At 33.9% G+C, this 16,465-nt stretch overlaps 5 protein-coding genes and 2 non-coding genes across 7 annotated transcripts; 6 read left to right on the top strand and 1 right to left on the bottom strand.

Moving 5' to 3' along the window:
- Positions 1-82: 82 nt before the first annotated feature.
- TOP3 (DNA topoisomerase 3) lies at positions 83-2,047 on the bottom strand (the record flags this gene model as incomplete). Its single annotated transcript, XM_041551091.1, has 1 exon — positions 83-2,047. The coding sequence occupies one exon, from the start codon at positions 2,045-2,047 to the stop codon at positions 83-85; it is 1,965 nt and encodes a 654-aa protein (XP_041407025.1).
- A 1,427-nt stretch (positions 2,048-3,474) lies between these two features.
- KABA2_05S10252 lies at positions 3,475-3,548 on the top strand. Its single transcript has one exon. It is a non-coding gene; the product is annotated as a tRNA-Asn (tRNA).
- A 177-nt stretch (positions 3,549-3,725) lies between these two features.
- EST1 (Est1p) lies at positions 3,726-5,870 on the top strand (the record flags this gene model as incomplete). Its single annotated transcript, XM_041551090.1, has 1 exon — positions 3,726-5,870. One exon carries the CDS (start codon positions 3,726-3,728, stop codon positions 5,868-5,870), a length of 2,145 nt encoding a protein of 714 aa, XP_041407024.1.
- A 1,011-nt stretch (positions 5,871-6,881) lies between these two features.
- On the top strand, positions 6,882-8,303 carry BNA5 (kynureninase; the record flags this gene model as incomplete). Its single annotated transcript, XM_041551089.1, has 1 exon — positions 6,882-8,303. The coding sequence occupies one exon, from the start codon at positions 6,882-6,884 to the stop codon at positions 8,301-8,303; it is 1,422 nt and encodes a 473-aa protein (XP_041407023.1).
- A 688-nt stretch (positions 8,304-8,991) lies between these two features.
- KABA2_05S10186 (uncharacterized protein) lies at positions 8,992-11,148 on the top strand (the record flags this gene model as incomplete). The annotated part of the gene is made up of 1 exon (XM_041551088.1): positions 8,992-11,148. The coding sequence occupies one exon, from the start codon at positions 8,992-8,994 to the stop codon at positions 11,146-11,148; it is 2,157 nt and encodes a 718-aa protein (XP_041407022.1).
- A 663-nt stretch (positions 11,149-11,811) lies between these two features.
- KABA2_05S10164 lies at positions 11,812-11,945 on the top strand. Its single transcript has 2 exons — positions 11,812-11,849; positions 11,909-11,945. It is a non-coding gene; the product is annotated as a tRNA-Ile (tRNA).
- Positions 11,946-13,889: 1,944 nt separating this feature from the next.
- ECM22 (Ecm22p) lies at positions 13,890-16,463 on the top strand (the record flags this gene model as incomplete). Its single annotated transcript, XM_041551087.1, has 1 exon — positions 13,890-16,463. The coding sequence occupies one exon, from the start codon at positions 13,890-13,892 to the stop codon at positions 16,461-16,463; it is 2,574 nt and encodes an 857-aa protein (XP_041407021.1).
- Between the last annotated feature and the right edge of the window lie 2 nt (positions 16,464-16,465).

Raw genomic sequence — 16,465 nt, 5'->3', positions numbered from 1 at the left:
CACACCTAGAATATGTAAAAAATTTCTTGATATGATGGTGTATATGCAATTACACATGTATGTATATGGATATGTTATAGAGTCACGAGAGCGATCTTTTGACTTGGTCATATACCTGTAAGAGTCTATTCTTGTTCTGATTCGTACGATTGTAATAACCTTTGTATTTATTAATAATATCAGTTACAACATCTCTTCTAGTTAATGTCCCTCCGCATATCTTTTTCAAATCGTCTTCCATTTCCCTCCTTTGGAACGGTTTGGCAAATGAATCTTCTAGACCAATTGTTTCAAATCCATGTACCAGAGCCACACCAAGGATAGTGGGGTTCAAGTACGAATCCTTCCCCACTTTATCACTTGTGATGTACTTCCTTGCCTTAATTTTTTCAATATGTTCAGCAATGGTCGCATCGGTGCCTATACCATTTGCATCCATCAGCATAATAAGTTCACTTTCGGTCATGGGTTTTGGAGGTGATGTATACCCGTTTTTCATCTCTGCTTTACTAATAATAACTTCTTGATTCATCTCTAGTCGAGGCATTGTCTTAGAGTTTTCCCATTTCATCCATGGATATACATCGAGCCAATTTCGTTCGAGAACTACTAGCCCATTGGCGTTAAATATCTCATCGTTCCAGTTTAAGCTAATTGATGTCATCTGACCTTTCCCATCCTCAGAGCAACTGGCTAAAAAATGGCGCACGACATACTCATACACTCTTCGTTCATTTACAGTGATCGATGCGTCTCTACCTAGTCCAATAATTGGATGAATTGGAGGATGTGCTTTATCATCATGTGAACCACTACGTGGAAATTTGAATTTGTTGTGGTTATTGTTGTTGGTATCAAGTAAGTTTTTTGCATATGCAAACCAAGCTGAGCTGTTTTCCTGGCCTTGCTTTTCAACTAATGACTTTAAATCCATAGAAGGTGGAAATGTATCTGTTTCAGTTCTAGGATAAGATATGAATCCCTTTTGGTATAATTTTTCTGCAGCAGCTAGTGAATCTCTGGCATTCATTTTTAAATACCTCGAACAGTTTTTTTGTAACTCAACTGTTGTGAGAGGCAAGGGTCTCCATTTATTAACTTGTTTAGACTTTATGTCAACAACTCTGGCCTTGTTTCCTGCTAATTCTAGGCACAATTCATAAAATGTAAGCACAGCTAGCCTATCAAATAAATGACCTCTATCCCATTGAAAATTTGTAATATTATTGGATTGTACACCCTGATCTTGTTCTGAGACTACTAACTGAATGGTCCAAAACTCCTCCTTCTTGAAATTTCGTATTCTTTCAAATCTATCCACTACAAACCCTAGCGTAGGAAATTGACAAGGACCATATGAAACTACCACATTTTCTTTTTTATTTGAATTACTGTTATTTGGTGGAGGCATAGATTGTTGTTGTGATGCCTGCACTTTTCTGGCCATTGTATCAGTTAAGAGTCTAGTAAAGGAGACACCTGTTCGCAAATCCAATTCAATTCTTGTTCCAACTGCATCAACAGCACGCTTGTCAAGTCTTTGAGGATTCCGAGCAGCCCCCAGAATATGGTTTCTTTCTAGATGCGAAAAGATGGCTCTGTATAATGTATTATCATTCAAACGATTATTTAATTTCTTGGCCTCTTCGTAGATTTCCCATCCAATATACTCACCTTCACGATCACAATCGGTCCAAATCATTAGGTAATCAACATTTCTGGCAGATTTTCTTATATTCTCAGCAATTTTCTGTTGGTCTTTGTTCTTAGTGTTGCTCAAGTTAGCATCGAAGAGTTCTGAAGGATTACACTTTCCCCACCCGTACTGTTGGTTGTCAAAATCAACACCAGTTAGATGACCAGCTACACTGGTCATAACAACTTCGCAGCTGGCATTTGATCCTGTAAAATTAAACCCACTATATGTAAATTCGTAGTTTTTAACATACGGGAAGTTGGTATTTTTAGTTGTTAACTGACCACCACTTAGGATGTTCGAGACTGCTTTCGCGATAGAGTTCTTCTCGGCAACACACAGGACTTTCATAAATATTAAAGAGGAATTGCTGTGAGGTCTAAATACATCTAGTCAATTAACTTGTAAATTCACAGTGGGGTGGTCCAGAGTATGCAGATAGTGTGTAATTCTTTCCCTTACATGTAGAACTTGTTTAGTTTTAACACCAATGAGCTCAAATACTGGTTTGCTTTTCAGTTGATGATTCGACGCGAAAAGTGTAGTGAGCTCATCGCTGCCGCCAATAGTTATATAAAGGGTCTCCACGATGAGAATAGATGGAGTGTGAACACAGTAAAGCACTAATTTTTGATTGTACAATTTATTAGATAAAGTTTTTGAGTATACTTTAAAGGATGGATCTTACCTTCAGTTTTGAAGCTAGCCTCATATTATTATAAAAAAATAAATCAACTTAGATATAACGAAACTCAAATGAAAGGTATGATGACTTCGAATTAATATCATATCTGGTAGGAAAAAGAAGTATTTTGTAACCTAATTTGGATAGTATCTAATTAGATTTCATTATGACAGAAATTATGTGAGATCAAGATATCTAAAATGTCCTAATAAGAACTAAACATTAAATAAAGATATTATGAAATAAATATTAGGTAATAATACTTCAACATATAATGATTAAGGAATAAGAGAAATAGAGTTTCAAGAAAATAAATATGAGCTGAAGCAGACATACTGTGGTTAGACTTATATTCGTTCATTATTAAAGGTGTTAGGTATAGAGGTGAATGGTGTAGCTTGAGTTTTAATGTTAGGTAAGCAAAATATACTTGTTATCTTTCTCTTATATTTGTAAGTGATTATTTGTATTGTATATAATTTATAGAACGAATAGAATCTAACTCAGAATGTAAGTTCAGAATTCTTTGTCTTTATATATATTTTTATTCCAATATCAATTGAGGTTCGAATTATGTTTTGTTTCATAATACGATTAACTTTGTTTCATAATGCCACATATTTTGTTTCATTTTTTAACATGCTTCGTAATACATTTGAGATATCTCAATTCCACATAATTTCTATCATATATAAAGACAAAGAATTCTGAACTTACATTCTAAGTTAGATTCTGTTCGTTCTATAAATTATATATAATATAAAAAATCACTTACAAATAAAAGAAAAGTATAACATATACACTTTGCTTTCTTAACACAGGTAGAGAGCTAATACCTATATCTCTCTACCTGCCACTATATAATATGAACGAATATAAGTCTAACCACAGTATGTCTGCTCCAGCTCAGTTACTACGCACAAAAGATGAGCAGTTTACCAACAGCAACTCTGTTTTAACAGAAGATGTCTAATATTCAATTTTCCTATCAATGTTTACAAGAACAGACCATTTTGTTAAGAATTAACTAAGTTATCCGAATGTCTACATTATCATATATATTACTTTTTTTTCCGATTAAACCAGAATTAGAGACTTCGTGGCCAAGCTGGTTAAGGCGTGCGACTGTTAATCGCAAGATCGTGAGTTCAATCCTCACCGAGGTCGTTTTTTTAAGTTTACTTTCTGAATTATTCCGGGTAACATACTTTTGTTAAGATAAATAATGAATACTGGTTCTACAGAACCATAATAACAAAACTAACTATAAAACAACATAAGTAACTAATCTGAACCACTTGGGTATGAAGACTATGCAAATGAGAAGATTTCTTAGGATTCTGAATGGTAAGTGAACCTAATATTTCAGAACTTAAAAGCACAATCGACAGGGGGCATGATGTGGTTACCAGATTAACTTTTGGAAATTTCTTAATGCGAAATACTTATAATGATTCGATTAAAACCATTCAAGATATTCATGCTGATATTTATAAATTATTATTAGCAGAAAGCTCCATGTATTTTGAGAATGTTGGTGACTCTAATCTAAATGATGACATTCAATTCAAAGACCAAATGTCGTCTGTATTTGACGATGTGTGGTTTAAAATTCAAAAACCTTTATTTGTTTGGTTCCAAACTTGGAAACTATCTTTACCCAAGGAAAAAAGGCGTGGTTTGAAGGTTGCAGTTGAACGCAGGAAGTTATTGTACAGGTTAAAACGTATATTTAAAATTATGCATAGATTTTATTATACCATTATCGAGAAATTATTGAGTAGACTTAACTTAAGTAAGATCATTCCAAATCAAATAATTCAAGAACTTAACATTAAAGTGTCTAATAGGATAGATCCTCCCATTAATCCGCTAGAATTTGGGGAGACAGTATCTATAGTACTGACGGAAACGATATATCAGTGCATATTCTATCTTGGTAAGATCCATTATTGGCAAGTACTATTAGAAATTAGAGAGATAATTCTTTCTATTGGGAAATTTAGTAAATCGAGACGTTATTTAGCAATGGCAAGTTCGTTATTACCGTCATATGGGAAGACATATTCACAAATGTCATTGTTGTATTTAAAATCAGGAGATGCATTTGAAGCGTTGTATTATTCGATTAGAAGTCTTGGAACCAAGATACGACATAAACACAGCATGATAATGTTTAAGAACATTATCCAAGGAAACTCCATTCGAAATGTTATAATTGACTCAGATGACATACGAAAAATGAGAGTTGAAGACGCATTCTTGATGGTTTTAAAGTATTATTATAATCATAATTATTCTAATACAAAACTTATAAATACAATTAGCAAAATGTTTTTTACAGATTTTAAATTCTCTGGCGGTCCTCGTGGGACTGATATAATCTTTAAAATGATTATAGTCATTGCAGGTTGCCTTCACGAACGAATGCCTAAGGATGAAACGAAAATGAAATCTTTCCATAAAGTTATTTTGACTAAAAATCAACAAAAATATTTAGATTGGACTTTTGATTTAGTTTCAGGAATTTTTAATGTAATAATTATTAACAATTATAAAGAAAAATTTAATAATGAGACAGGTTCATTAGGCATCTTACGATTTATTATGTGTTGGATTAAATCAAACAAATATTTATTACAATATGCACATCGAAACAGGGGTATTTGTAAGATTCTAGCAAATTCAGTTAATATGTTCAACGATCATCATATAGTTGGGACTAATCTATACGTTGAACATCGTCCGGAGCGTCCTTATTTATTTCAAGAAGATATTTTGGTACGTGAATTATTCTATATTAAATATCGATTAACTGATTTTAATGATAAGATTATCTTTGAGCATAAAGATATTGTTAATGGCTTATTAGGTTGTCCAGAAGACTCCTTAAAACTATCGGTTTACTCTGAAAATTTATTAAGATTAACAGCTATTATTTCAAGTATTATAAAATTTTTATCTAATAATAAATTTGGAATCGTGTGGAATCGGGAATATAAAATATTTAATTTTGACTTAACATCATTTGAGCAATACGAAAAGAGAAGAGAGACTATTACATTGGATAAATCCATTGATTTATACCAAAAGGAAATTCGTCAACAACTTGATCCAACAACAAAAATCTTTAGTTTAACTACTCTAATCGGCGAATTGAGTCCCAGAAAGAAGAAACGAGGAGAGGGACAACAAGTAAATGAAGCTGTTTTGGAGAAACGAAGACTTACTGATATATCGTCATCTCCAGAGAAGGAGTCAACAGATGATAAATGTTCTCAAAGTGGGATATGTTTCATACAGGACAGATTGTTGTCCAGTGAAGGGAAAGAAGGAGATTGGCGTAATCCAATACCATTCACTGATGATTCTCATTTCTCATCACTTATTGATGATGACGAAATACCTTCACTGAAATACTCTGATTATGACATTAACGCCAAAGCTTCCTCGATTCTGGATATAGTCGATTTAATGAATGATTTGTAGCGTACTGTAAGTTTATGTAAGAGCGCATTGAAAGGAAGTAATGAAATGTATATTTTGAAATATTCATAATTTTGTTTTTTATCACTTTCGTTTATTTGTTTATTGTTTAGTAGTTCAAGTGTTATTTTGGAGTGAGTACCAAATCTATTAAAAATATTATAATATGTAAATAAAAAAATAAAAAATAAAAAATAAAAATTATAATCAATATCAGCTTTCAAACTGTGACCAGATGTTTTGAGAACGATTACCGTCATTAGCTTGTTATTTTTTTTGAGCAGTTTCCATTTTGATAATTTTAATTATATTTTAGAAGTTCATACTTGTACTATACAATGTATTCTTCGTGGCTTCTTAAGAAACCGAATTAAAAAATACATAAAATATTGTACAATGATATTTTGTGTTTTGGCAAACCATGCCATTTATAAATGATTGGTATAAATTTATTTTCCTATTCAGGTAGAATGACTTGATCTCAGATCAAGTCGAACAAGCCAAATTTACCATTACCAACGACTGCTATTGGTCGTATAATTTTGATGCTTTTGCTCCTTAAGAATCTCATGATATTGGTCGTATACAGTCCCAATTAGAGTAATTGATATATCATATGGGCAAGTAATATTTTCAACAACCACGTAGATAATCGATGATTTAATACTTATTTCATTTCAGGGTACCTTGTTTGATTTAAAAAAAGAAAAAATATTAAACATAGGAGCAACAGATAAAACTGTTAACTATTTGTTGTTCATAATTAAAAAAGAGCCCATTCTTCTCATCAACCAATCTTCCTTTTCTTATTTCATCGTTTCTATATAATTACCGAACTGACTGTCTAAATCACCAGAATGTGACTCTGTTCGCCATGTCAGACAATTTTTCGCCTGTCCTGTCCTGTCACTTATAAAATTATATATATTTAAATATAAATATATATCATACCATTCTCGAAAGTTTCAAGAATCCCCGTAATAGAACAGATCCAGGATATCCCTCCATCCGATCATGACGACCAATTCTACTTTAAAATGGGAGAAACTTGATGAAAAATTCCCATGTGAGTCTAGAGATGAATTTCACATTCCAACATATAAGTCTCTGGGAATACCCAATATCCCTGAAGGGAAAACTGAGACTTCTTCGGTAAATTATCTTTGTGGTAATTCCTTGGGATTAATGCCTAAACAGACAAAAATAGCTATAAATCATGAATTACAAGCATGGGCTGAACGTGGTGTTGAATCTCATTTCAGACATCCCAAAGAAAATGGTACACCTTGGGTTGACATCGATCTACCATTGTGTCCATTAATGGCCTCTATTGTAGGTGCCAACACTGAGGAAGTAGCAGTATTGAATAGTTTAACTGTGAATTTAAACAATATGTTAGTGTCTTTTTATAAACCTACTCCAATGAGATATAAGATCTTATTTGAAGCAGGTGCGTTCCCTTCTGATTGTTATGTTTTCATAAATCAATGCAGAAATCATGGGATAGATCCTGAAGATGGCTTAATTAAGTTAAGACCTCGTGAAGGTGAATACACATTAAGAACGGAAGACATATTGGAAACCATTGAGAAGAATTGCGAGTGTCTAGCTTTGGTATGTTTACCGGGTATTCAATATTATACTGGTCAATTATTTGACATAGAGACTATCACGAAGGCTGTTCATGGTTACCCAGGTATCGTAGTCGGCTGGGATCTTGCACATGCTGTAGGAAACTCTGAGTTGAAATTACACCACTGGAATGTTGATTTTGCAGTTTGGTGTTCTTATAAATATCTGAATGCAGGCCCCGGTGGTATCGGTGGAATCTTTGTCCATGAAAGATACCATACTAGAGGAGGTAATAATAACAATAATACCTACTTAACGAGACAAGCTGGATGGTGGGGGAATAAAAAGGAAGAAAGGTTTCTAATGAAGGATACTTTTGATCCGATTCCAGGTGCTCTAGGATTTCGTCAATCTAATCCAAGTGTTCTTGACGTAGTGGCACTAAGGGTATCTCTAGAGATATTTGAAAAATATGGTGGGATTACACAGCTAATGAAGAGATCGTTACTATTAACAAAATTTCTATTCGAATTACTACAAGAATCGCCATTCTATTACGAGAATGTTCCAATATTCGAAGAGAAGGCTGCCGAAACAGGTAAAATTTTGGGATTTGTTGTTATCACTCCTTGCAAGAATGACAAGGACCATGGCGCGCAGCTGTCCCTACTGTTCCTCTCTAAAGGTCTCGAAAGACCCATGGAAACTATCTTTGAAATCATCAATCAACAAGGTGTTATCGCAGACGAACGTAAACCGGACGTAATCAGACTTGCACCTGCGCCACTCTACAACACTTTCCAGGACGTCTACGAGAGCGTCCAGATCCTCAACAACGCAATGAAGAACGTTACAGGATACTAGTTCGACCGAATATGAACACCACCGACTACAACCCAAAAGTATCATCCATCCATCCATCTAAATAACTAAATAACTAAATAACTAAATAACTAACTGTATATAAATGTCTCTCTATCTTTCTGTTTAAGTAATCCTGCATGCAACTAATTATATAATCCTTGGCCGCGCGCAGCCAAGAAACCGTCCACAGAGAGATAGGCAGGCAGTGGGAGAGAAACAGAACGAGAGTATAGCAATTTCGATATCACCAATGCCTCTTTTAAACGTTTCGATTTCAGATTTTAAAATAAAGAACTAAGTGACAGCAGGTGGACAGATCGTTACAAGAGAGAGGAAAAAGAAAGGCAAAGCAGAGAGTACAGCTGGAGTTTAATAGTCTTTACATTATTGGTAATTAGTCTGAACCATTTTATCCGATTCGACCTGTTCGTCTTTAGGTTATATCATTGCTGCCATTTTTTTTTTGCCAGATCGATCTTTAAGTAAATCAACAACGTCAACGACGAGACTACTTTCAACATCTATACACTCGTTAACAGCTTTAGAAAAAGGGAATACATTAGATAGAAAACCATTCCTTCTATCAGTCTTTTATTAGGAACCTTAAGCAAAGAGAAGGCATCCCTATACAACACACACATATCTGCATCATTAGCCCTATTTTCCCCTTCGAATTTCATACTATTAGATGCGCATATCAGATACCTCCTATTCGATGGAGTTGAACAGGGATATTTTAACCCCGATCGATTCCAGTAATGAGACTCTGGCATCCTCATCCAAGAATAACACCACAAGTAGTAAACTCATACGAAGTCAAAAGAGTATGACGATGAGTGATTTACGCAATTTGTCCAATAACTCTGAGACAAGTAGATCATCATTGTCTACGCCGCAGAAGAATATGACGATATACAGAGATTATTCTATCAGACCCAAAACTAATGATGCAGTGGATGCAATGGTACGATCACAGACACATTTAAATAATCCAATGAGACCAAATATGAAAACAAAGAGTGTATCCTCAGCCTCAATTCTTAGGAGAAATCAGGATTCTAAAATGAAACATGCCAAGACTGTCTCTTCTACACCAATAAAGAATAATGATAATAGCAAGAATAACAACAACGTCCATAGAAATTCAATGGACACGCAACGAGCAGTAAAAAGAAACACAGGAGAGTATCAACGTTCTAATATTCTGTTCAAATCACGTAGTCATCATTCACAGATTTTCCCAGTTATAGACCATACTTTGGTAAGTCCTGATGAAGCTACGAAGAGAGACAGAAGATCTTCAACATACACTATGAGTTCGTTGCCTATTTATCAATTGAAGGGGAGCAAACATCTTCTGGATTCTTCATCATCTTTACCACCGATGATAGAATCTAATACTACTACAACCACTACTACTACAAATAGCTCAGCATCCACAATAGATATGGATAGTAGTTTTGCCAGTACATCATCAAGATTAAGCGTAAGACCAGGAAGTACAAAGGGACCCTTCAATATAGGGAATGCCAATACACCGAGAACTACATTTAGTAGTCCGCTGCGAAGACATTATACAACTATTATAGATGATGATCAAGAGGTCACCCATGTGGCCGGCCACAGAATAGGAGAAGGCGATGTGAATTTCAATATAGTATACGATATGTTAACCGGTATACGATACACTGTTTCATCACGAATGAAGAGCACGCAGACTGACGTTCAATTGACAAATAAAGATTTCTCATTTAACAATAAACTCGTATTTGATAGAAAAGGTAGTGAACCGTTGCAGGACTCAATCCTGACCCATTATGAATTTAAATTTAAAGATTATGCTCCAAAAGTGTTCAAAGATCTTAGAAAGACATTTGGTCTTAATGAAAAGGATTATCTTGAATCCTTGACATCAAAATATATCCTGAACGAATTGAATTCACCTGGTAAGAGTGGTTCGTTTTTCTATTATTCAAGAGATTATAAATACATTATCAAAACTATTCATCATTCTGAACATACACATTTAAGAAAGACACTCCAACGATATTATAATTATGTTAAGAGAAATCCTAATACCTTGATATGCCAATTTTATGGTCTTCATAGAGTAAAATTACCAATTACTTTCCAGACAGGTATCAAAAATAAAAAAGTTTATTTTATTGTGATGAATAACCTATTCCCACCAGATATACAAATTGATACCACTTTTGATTTAAAGGGTTCACTCTGGGGTAGATACACAAAGATTCCTGACTATTCACATAGACATGATAATGCCAATACCAACCTATTAAGTACCAGTACCAATGGTAGCCGTATAATTTTGAAGGATCTGAATTGGCTAGATCAAGATGAGAAATTACATTTTGATAGAACATGCAATAAATTATTGCTGAAACAATTGAAAAATGATGTAGATATTCTATCTAAACTAAATACCATGGATTATTCTCTGTTAGTTGGTGTCCATTTTATAGAGAGACCAGAGAATGATATGACCGATTTTGCTGATCAAAGTTTCGGAAGGTTAGATAAACCTGCTGTTCAGAATTTTGTGAACAAAAATGATCCTTCTGGATTACCAACCAATCTATTCACTCATTTTGATGGTGGCCTGCTCAGTATTGATACCACATCAGATGGATCTCAAATGATATATTTCATAGGAATAATTGATTGCTTAACTAATTATTCTATTGTTAAAAGACTGGAAACTTTTTGGAGAGGTATAAATCATAAGCTTGAAGTAGTTAGTGCGATACCACCTAAGAATTATGGAGATCGTTTCTACAAATTCATAGAAAATTCAATAAGTAATGACAAAGAACCAAGGAACTAGGACGATTTACACTTCAAAAACAAGTAATATATAAAATAAATACAACAATTACATAATAATAAAAATCAATAACTATTAACGCTAATATTACTAAATTCGAAAATGCAAACAAATGAAACTGTTAGAAAACATTCCCAGAGTGATATTCCACGATAATTGTATTCTCAATATAATGAAGAAATAAGAAAGTAATAAAATATTTTGATTATTCCAAATGTATAATATTATAAACTTATCATTACAATTATTAAAAACAGGTAAACGGAAATTTAAATTAAAATCAGTAGTATATTCCTGAGACCCGTTTCCTTCTTCTACTATTGTTTCTGAAATTCCAACCGAAAGAATTTTCATGGTTTTATAATAAAGGTCTGAGGAAAGCTATAAAAACTGGCTTCTAATAAGACATTCTTTATCATGTAAACGTAAGTTTGAAATCGAGAAGATACTGTCAGAAATATATTATTAAGTTGTTGCGGGATGAACCTAGCATCAGATCATAACCTTGGTCATTATCCCTCTTATAATATATTTTCGACACTTATTACCTTATAATTTCTGTAACTATCCAATCTGTGTTCACAATTGAATGAAATTAGTAAAATCAGAATTTCAAATTTTCTGTGGTATTTAAATAACAGTTCTTCTGAAAAGGCCGAAAATGCTCGTGTAGCTCAGTGGTCAGAGCTTCGTGCTTATAGCACACTCCTTAAAAGGGAGCCTTCTATGCCTAGGGTCTTTAAATGTAGACTTTGCAAGCAACGCGACCGTCGTGGGTTCAATCCCCACCTCGAGCACTTTCTCTTTTTTCTCACTTAAATTTTCAAATCACGTGACTTACAAATTAAGAAACTACCGTACAAGTATATTGTTTTCATTAGTTCTTCTACAATGCAATGATGGTCCATACCACGTAATTTTTCAATATTTTTTAAACTTAAAACAGTTACTATTGAAACTCTACTAATCTATTTTATTAGAAGTTGGTGAAAAAATTGTTGACCAAACAGTTCAGTAAGTGATTGATCGATGAATATTGTTGTTGGAATTCTGTATTCGAAATGTACAATCCTTATTTGTTTGGAATGAAGGATAAGACTCAAAAAAAGGAAATTTTTTTTTTTCCATATCAACAATATGGAAAAATCTATTAATGGCACAGCCACCGTGATAGTTAAACGCTTGACATGTTAATACTAAGAAAAATAATAATGTAGCAAAGGTTATTGTCATTCACACTACTAGTACTAATCACAAACAAATATGATATAATGACACCTCAATATAATTGATTAGCTTGAAATAACTCACGTCGTATATGTATCAAATAATTTCATTGTTAACAAAATATTGATATACAGACATATAGATCTGCACCACTTCTGTTTGTGTAAGAATATGTATGTGGCTTAACCGAAGATGGTGGGTCAAACTAAGCGGAAGTGTCCACCAAAATTAATATTTCAACGGATAAACTACAAATATATTCAGAAGTATACGTAATCCTATGTTAAACAGAGTAACATGTTCATATTACTATAATTGTTTTCTTTCTATTTCCTTCTTTGATAATTTGACAGTAGGAACCCCACATCGCCACGGTAACGTTCCCGGAAAGTCCCTAACAACCCCAGTTAAATTGATTGTCTTCGTTCAACTACCAAGTTCATATTGAGTGTTCCAAATTGTGACAGCCTCTCCACTTTCGGTACCTGTACGAGAGAGATTGGAAAAGTTGAGTGCGTGGTCGACTTAACCGCCAAAGGAAAGAAGGACTCATTAAAATGCAAGTCGATTCGTATAGAGTCCTCCGGAAGAAAAGTGGGGTTTCTGTTGGAGATATATAATAAACGAGGACAGGTACACGAAAACAGACAAACATCGTGGACACCCCGAAACAAGGTTTTACCTAAGTCAGGGTATTTTAATTTCTCCACTAATATATCTTCTCGTATAGGTACATTCCACACACAAATTCATGTAGTAAAGATCATCTTATACTTCTGTCCCTTTCGTTTAGCTCAACAAACAGTCTATTAAAAAATGAAGTATTTTTAAACGACATACTGCATATTTTATTAAACGATACAAAAACTTGAATAAAGTTCAGTGATTGTCCGCAGAAGGAGAAATTCTGCATCTTCACCAATTTTTCGGGAATTGCTGCTTCATGTTCTGAGTAAACTAGACATATGAAAAATCACCAAAAAAGAAACAACTCCAAATAACCAACCCTTCGATAGAAAACAGAGAGAGGCAAATCTGTCGATGACGAAAAATAACAAACAAACACATAAAAAAAACCCAGGTTTCTTTCTATCATCTAGACAAAACGTCTAGGAATTCGAAACTAAGATAAGTCGATTCTAGTCATTAGAGGGAAGGAGAAGGATGGGACACTAAGTAAACAGAAGGAAAGTACACTTTTTTAGTTTTGTAGCCTGAATTAAGAAATTATCTTTTAAGGATATTTTGACTTACTGGCAACTATTTATCAAAGCCCACTTTTGATAGATATTTTTCTTCTTTAATTAATTGTGCCTATATATATATATAAACAGAATAAGGAAAATAACATTTATTTTTAATTAGTTATAGTAGACAAGGACTCCCTCTCTTCTAAAGCACACCTAACTTTATTATTCATTCATTTTCTTTTTTGGACTTGGACCAACTTATCAAAAAACAATAACCATAGTATCCTAAAATAAGATAAAATTTTCTATAATTCTGTGACAAATATGGATCTGTTAAATGCCGATGTTAAGACGGAAATACAGTCAGACTCTCTCAACCCTGATCTTATTATGATCGACGGGAAACAAGTCAGTAGAACCTCTATGGGTAAGAGAAAGTTTCATAATAAATCCAAGACAGGTTGCGATAATTGTAAAAGACGTAGAGTTAAATGTGATGAAGGTAAACCAACTTGTAAGAAATGTGAAAATATGAAATTAGATTGTGTATATTCTCCACCCAAACAAAGAAAGAGGAAAAGAACTACAAAATCTGATGGGTCAGTAACCAAACCATCAAGATCTAGTTCGAACGGTATAACAAACACTAGTACGACAAGCAATACAACTAAAAAACCCTCTTCTTCATCATCTTCGATAAATACTACAAACAAATCTACTCCCTCCAAAATGAATAACTCTAATGGTACTTTAAATATTTTGGAAAATTTAAAATTAATTCAAGACCAAGAACCATTACAACAATTGCAACAATTACAAAAATTGCAATTCATGCAACAACAGTTACAAAATGATAAAATAATGAATGGTTTACAACAACGTGGTAATGACAGTAATAGTAGTAGTACAAACAACTTAGCGGCCTCATTATTAGGACTTGCTAACAACAATGACAACAACAACACCAATAGTACAAACGGTTTACTTTTACCTCCTCTGATTGCGGGTAGTACTAGTAATTCTGGAAATAGTAGCACTAGTGCAAACACAGGATCTGAAGCACCAACAATGTTTAATGCTACAAATTCTACAAATACACCACAGTATTCTGGTACGCTGGGTAATAGCACTGATAGATTCATAAGTATGCAAGGTACATACAGCCCCAAACTGCAATCTGTTGGGATGGCTGCATCGAATAGTTTAAATTTCTTACTATCCCCAAATAGGTCAAATACAAACCAATCCTCGAATTCAGTGGCTGCAAGTGTAAATCAATTAAGCATGCAAAATGATAGTCAGATGCTTTTACAACAACAACAGCAGCAACAGCAACAGCAACAGCAGCAACAATCCTCTCTCGCAGGATTAGCCAATATTAATATGCCTTTCAATGTTGAAGCTTTATCTCAATTAAACAAATTAAATATTAATTTGAAAAATATCCTACCAACGTTGGCAAATCAAGGTATAGACGCAACAAGTGTGCTAGCAAGTACTGGTTTCAATCTGAATTCTCTTCCATTTGATTTCCAAGAATTATTAGGAAACAAATATAGTTTAGGTGGCGGCCAAAATAATAACAACAACAATTCCAATATAACTAGAGCTACAAAAGCCAATAATGCAGAAGAAGCCCTAGCAGGTATGCAACAACAACAACAACAGAGGGTTAATAAGAGTATAGAATTGAAACAAATTCTACAACAAACAAAACAACAGAATAATTCAAGAGAAGAAGAAAAATTGGCAAAGAGCGCAAATATATTATCTACACTAGACTCTATGAACCCCTTATTAAAGACCTCTTTAGAAACTGCTCTCAACATTGAAAAAACGTCTGCAAGAGACTCCTTGACTTCAAGTCCCAAAGGTCTCGACAAGACAGACGATAGTCAAAATGAAAGCCCTATGACAACGTCATCAAATAATTCTTATGGTATAGGAATAGGAGCTAAGACATCAAAATTAGTTGAAATGTCTAATTCATCAAGCCTAAATCTGGTAGATTTGAAATTATTTCATCACTATTGTACTACAGTATGGAAAACTATCACTGATGCCGGTATATCTGGTCCTGAAGTTTGGAAGACCTACATTCCGGAACTAGCATTTGAATATCCTTTCTTGATGCATACAATTCTTGCATTCAGTGCCACTCATTTATCCCGTACAACCCCTGGCCTAGAGGATTATGTTTCAGAACATCGTTTAAATGCTTTAAAGTTATTACGTGAAGCTGTATTGGAAATATCAGATGACAATACAGATGCCTTAGTGGCATCTGCATTGATTTTGATTATGGATTCACTGGCCAATGCATTGAACTCAACGGAAGGAAATACCTCTGCTTGGATTTTCCATGTTAAAGGTGCTGTGACTATTCTGACAGCAGTTTGGCCGTTGCCAGCAAACTCCAAGTTTTCAAATATTATATCCGTAGACTTAAGTGGTTTTAGTAGTGAAGTGACTAAAGAAAATGGTGCTATCTCTGACCTTGTTTGTTTTGACGAAAGTATATCTGATTTATACCCAGTAGAGGTGGATTCTCCATATTTTGTAACATTAGCATATTTGGATCAACTACACAGAGAAAAAAATCAACTAGATTTTATCTTGAGAGTATTTGCATTCCCTGCTTTATTAGATAAAACATTTTTGGCATTATTAATGACTGGTGATTTAGATGCAATGAGAATTATGAGAAGCTATTACAAAATGCTACACAATTTCACCACCGAAGTAAAGGACAGAATTTGGTTCTTAGAAGGTGTATCGCATGTTCTACCACAAGATGTTGACGAATATAACGGAGGTGGTGGGATGCATATGATGCTGGACTTTTTGGGTGGTGGATTACCTTCAATGACTACCACCAATCTTTCTGAGCTTATGTAGAA

Source organism: Maudiozyma barnettii, assembly GCF_903064755.1.
Source record: "Maudiozyma barnettii strain CLIB 1767 genome assembly, contig: KABA2_05, whole genome shotgun sequence".
Taxonomy (NCBI): Eukaryota; Fungi; Ascomycota; class Saccharomycetes; order Saccharomycetales; family Saccharomycetaceae; genus Maudiozyma; species Maudiozyma barnettii.
The sequence above is the reverse complement of the archived record's forward strand: the minus strand, read 5'-3'. Positions and strand labels throughout refer to the sequence as shown.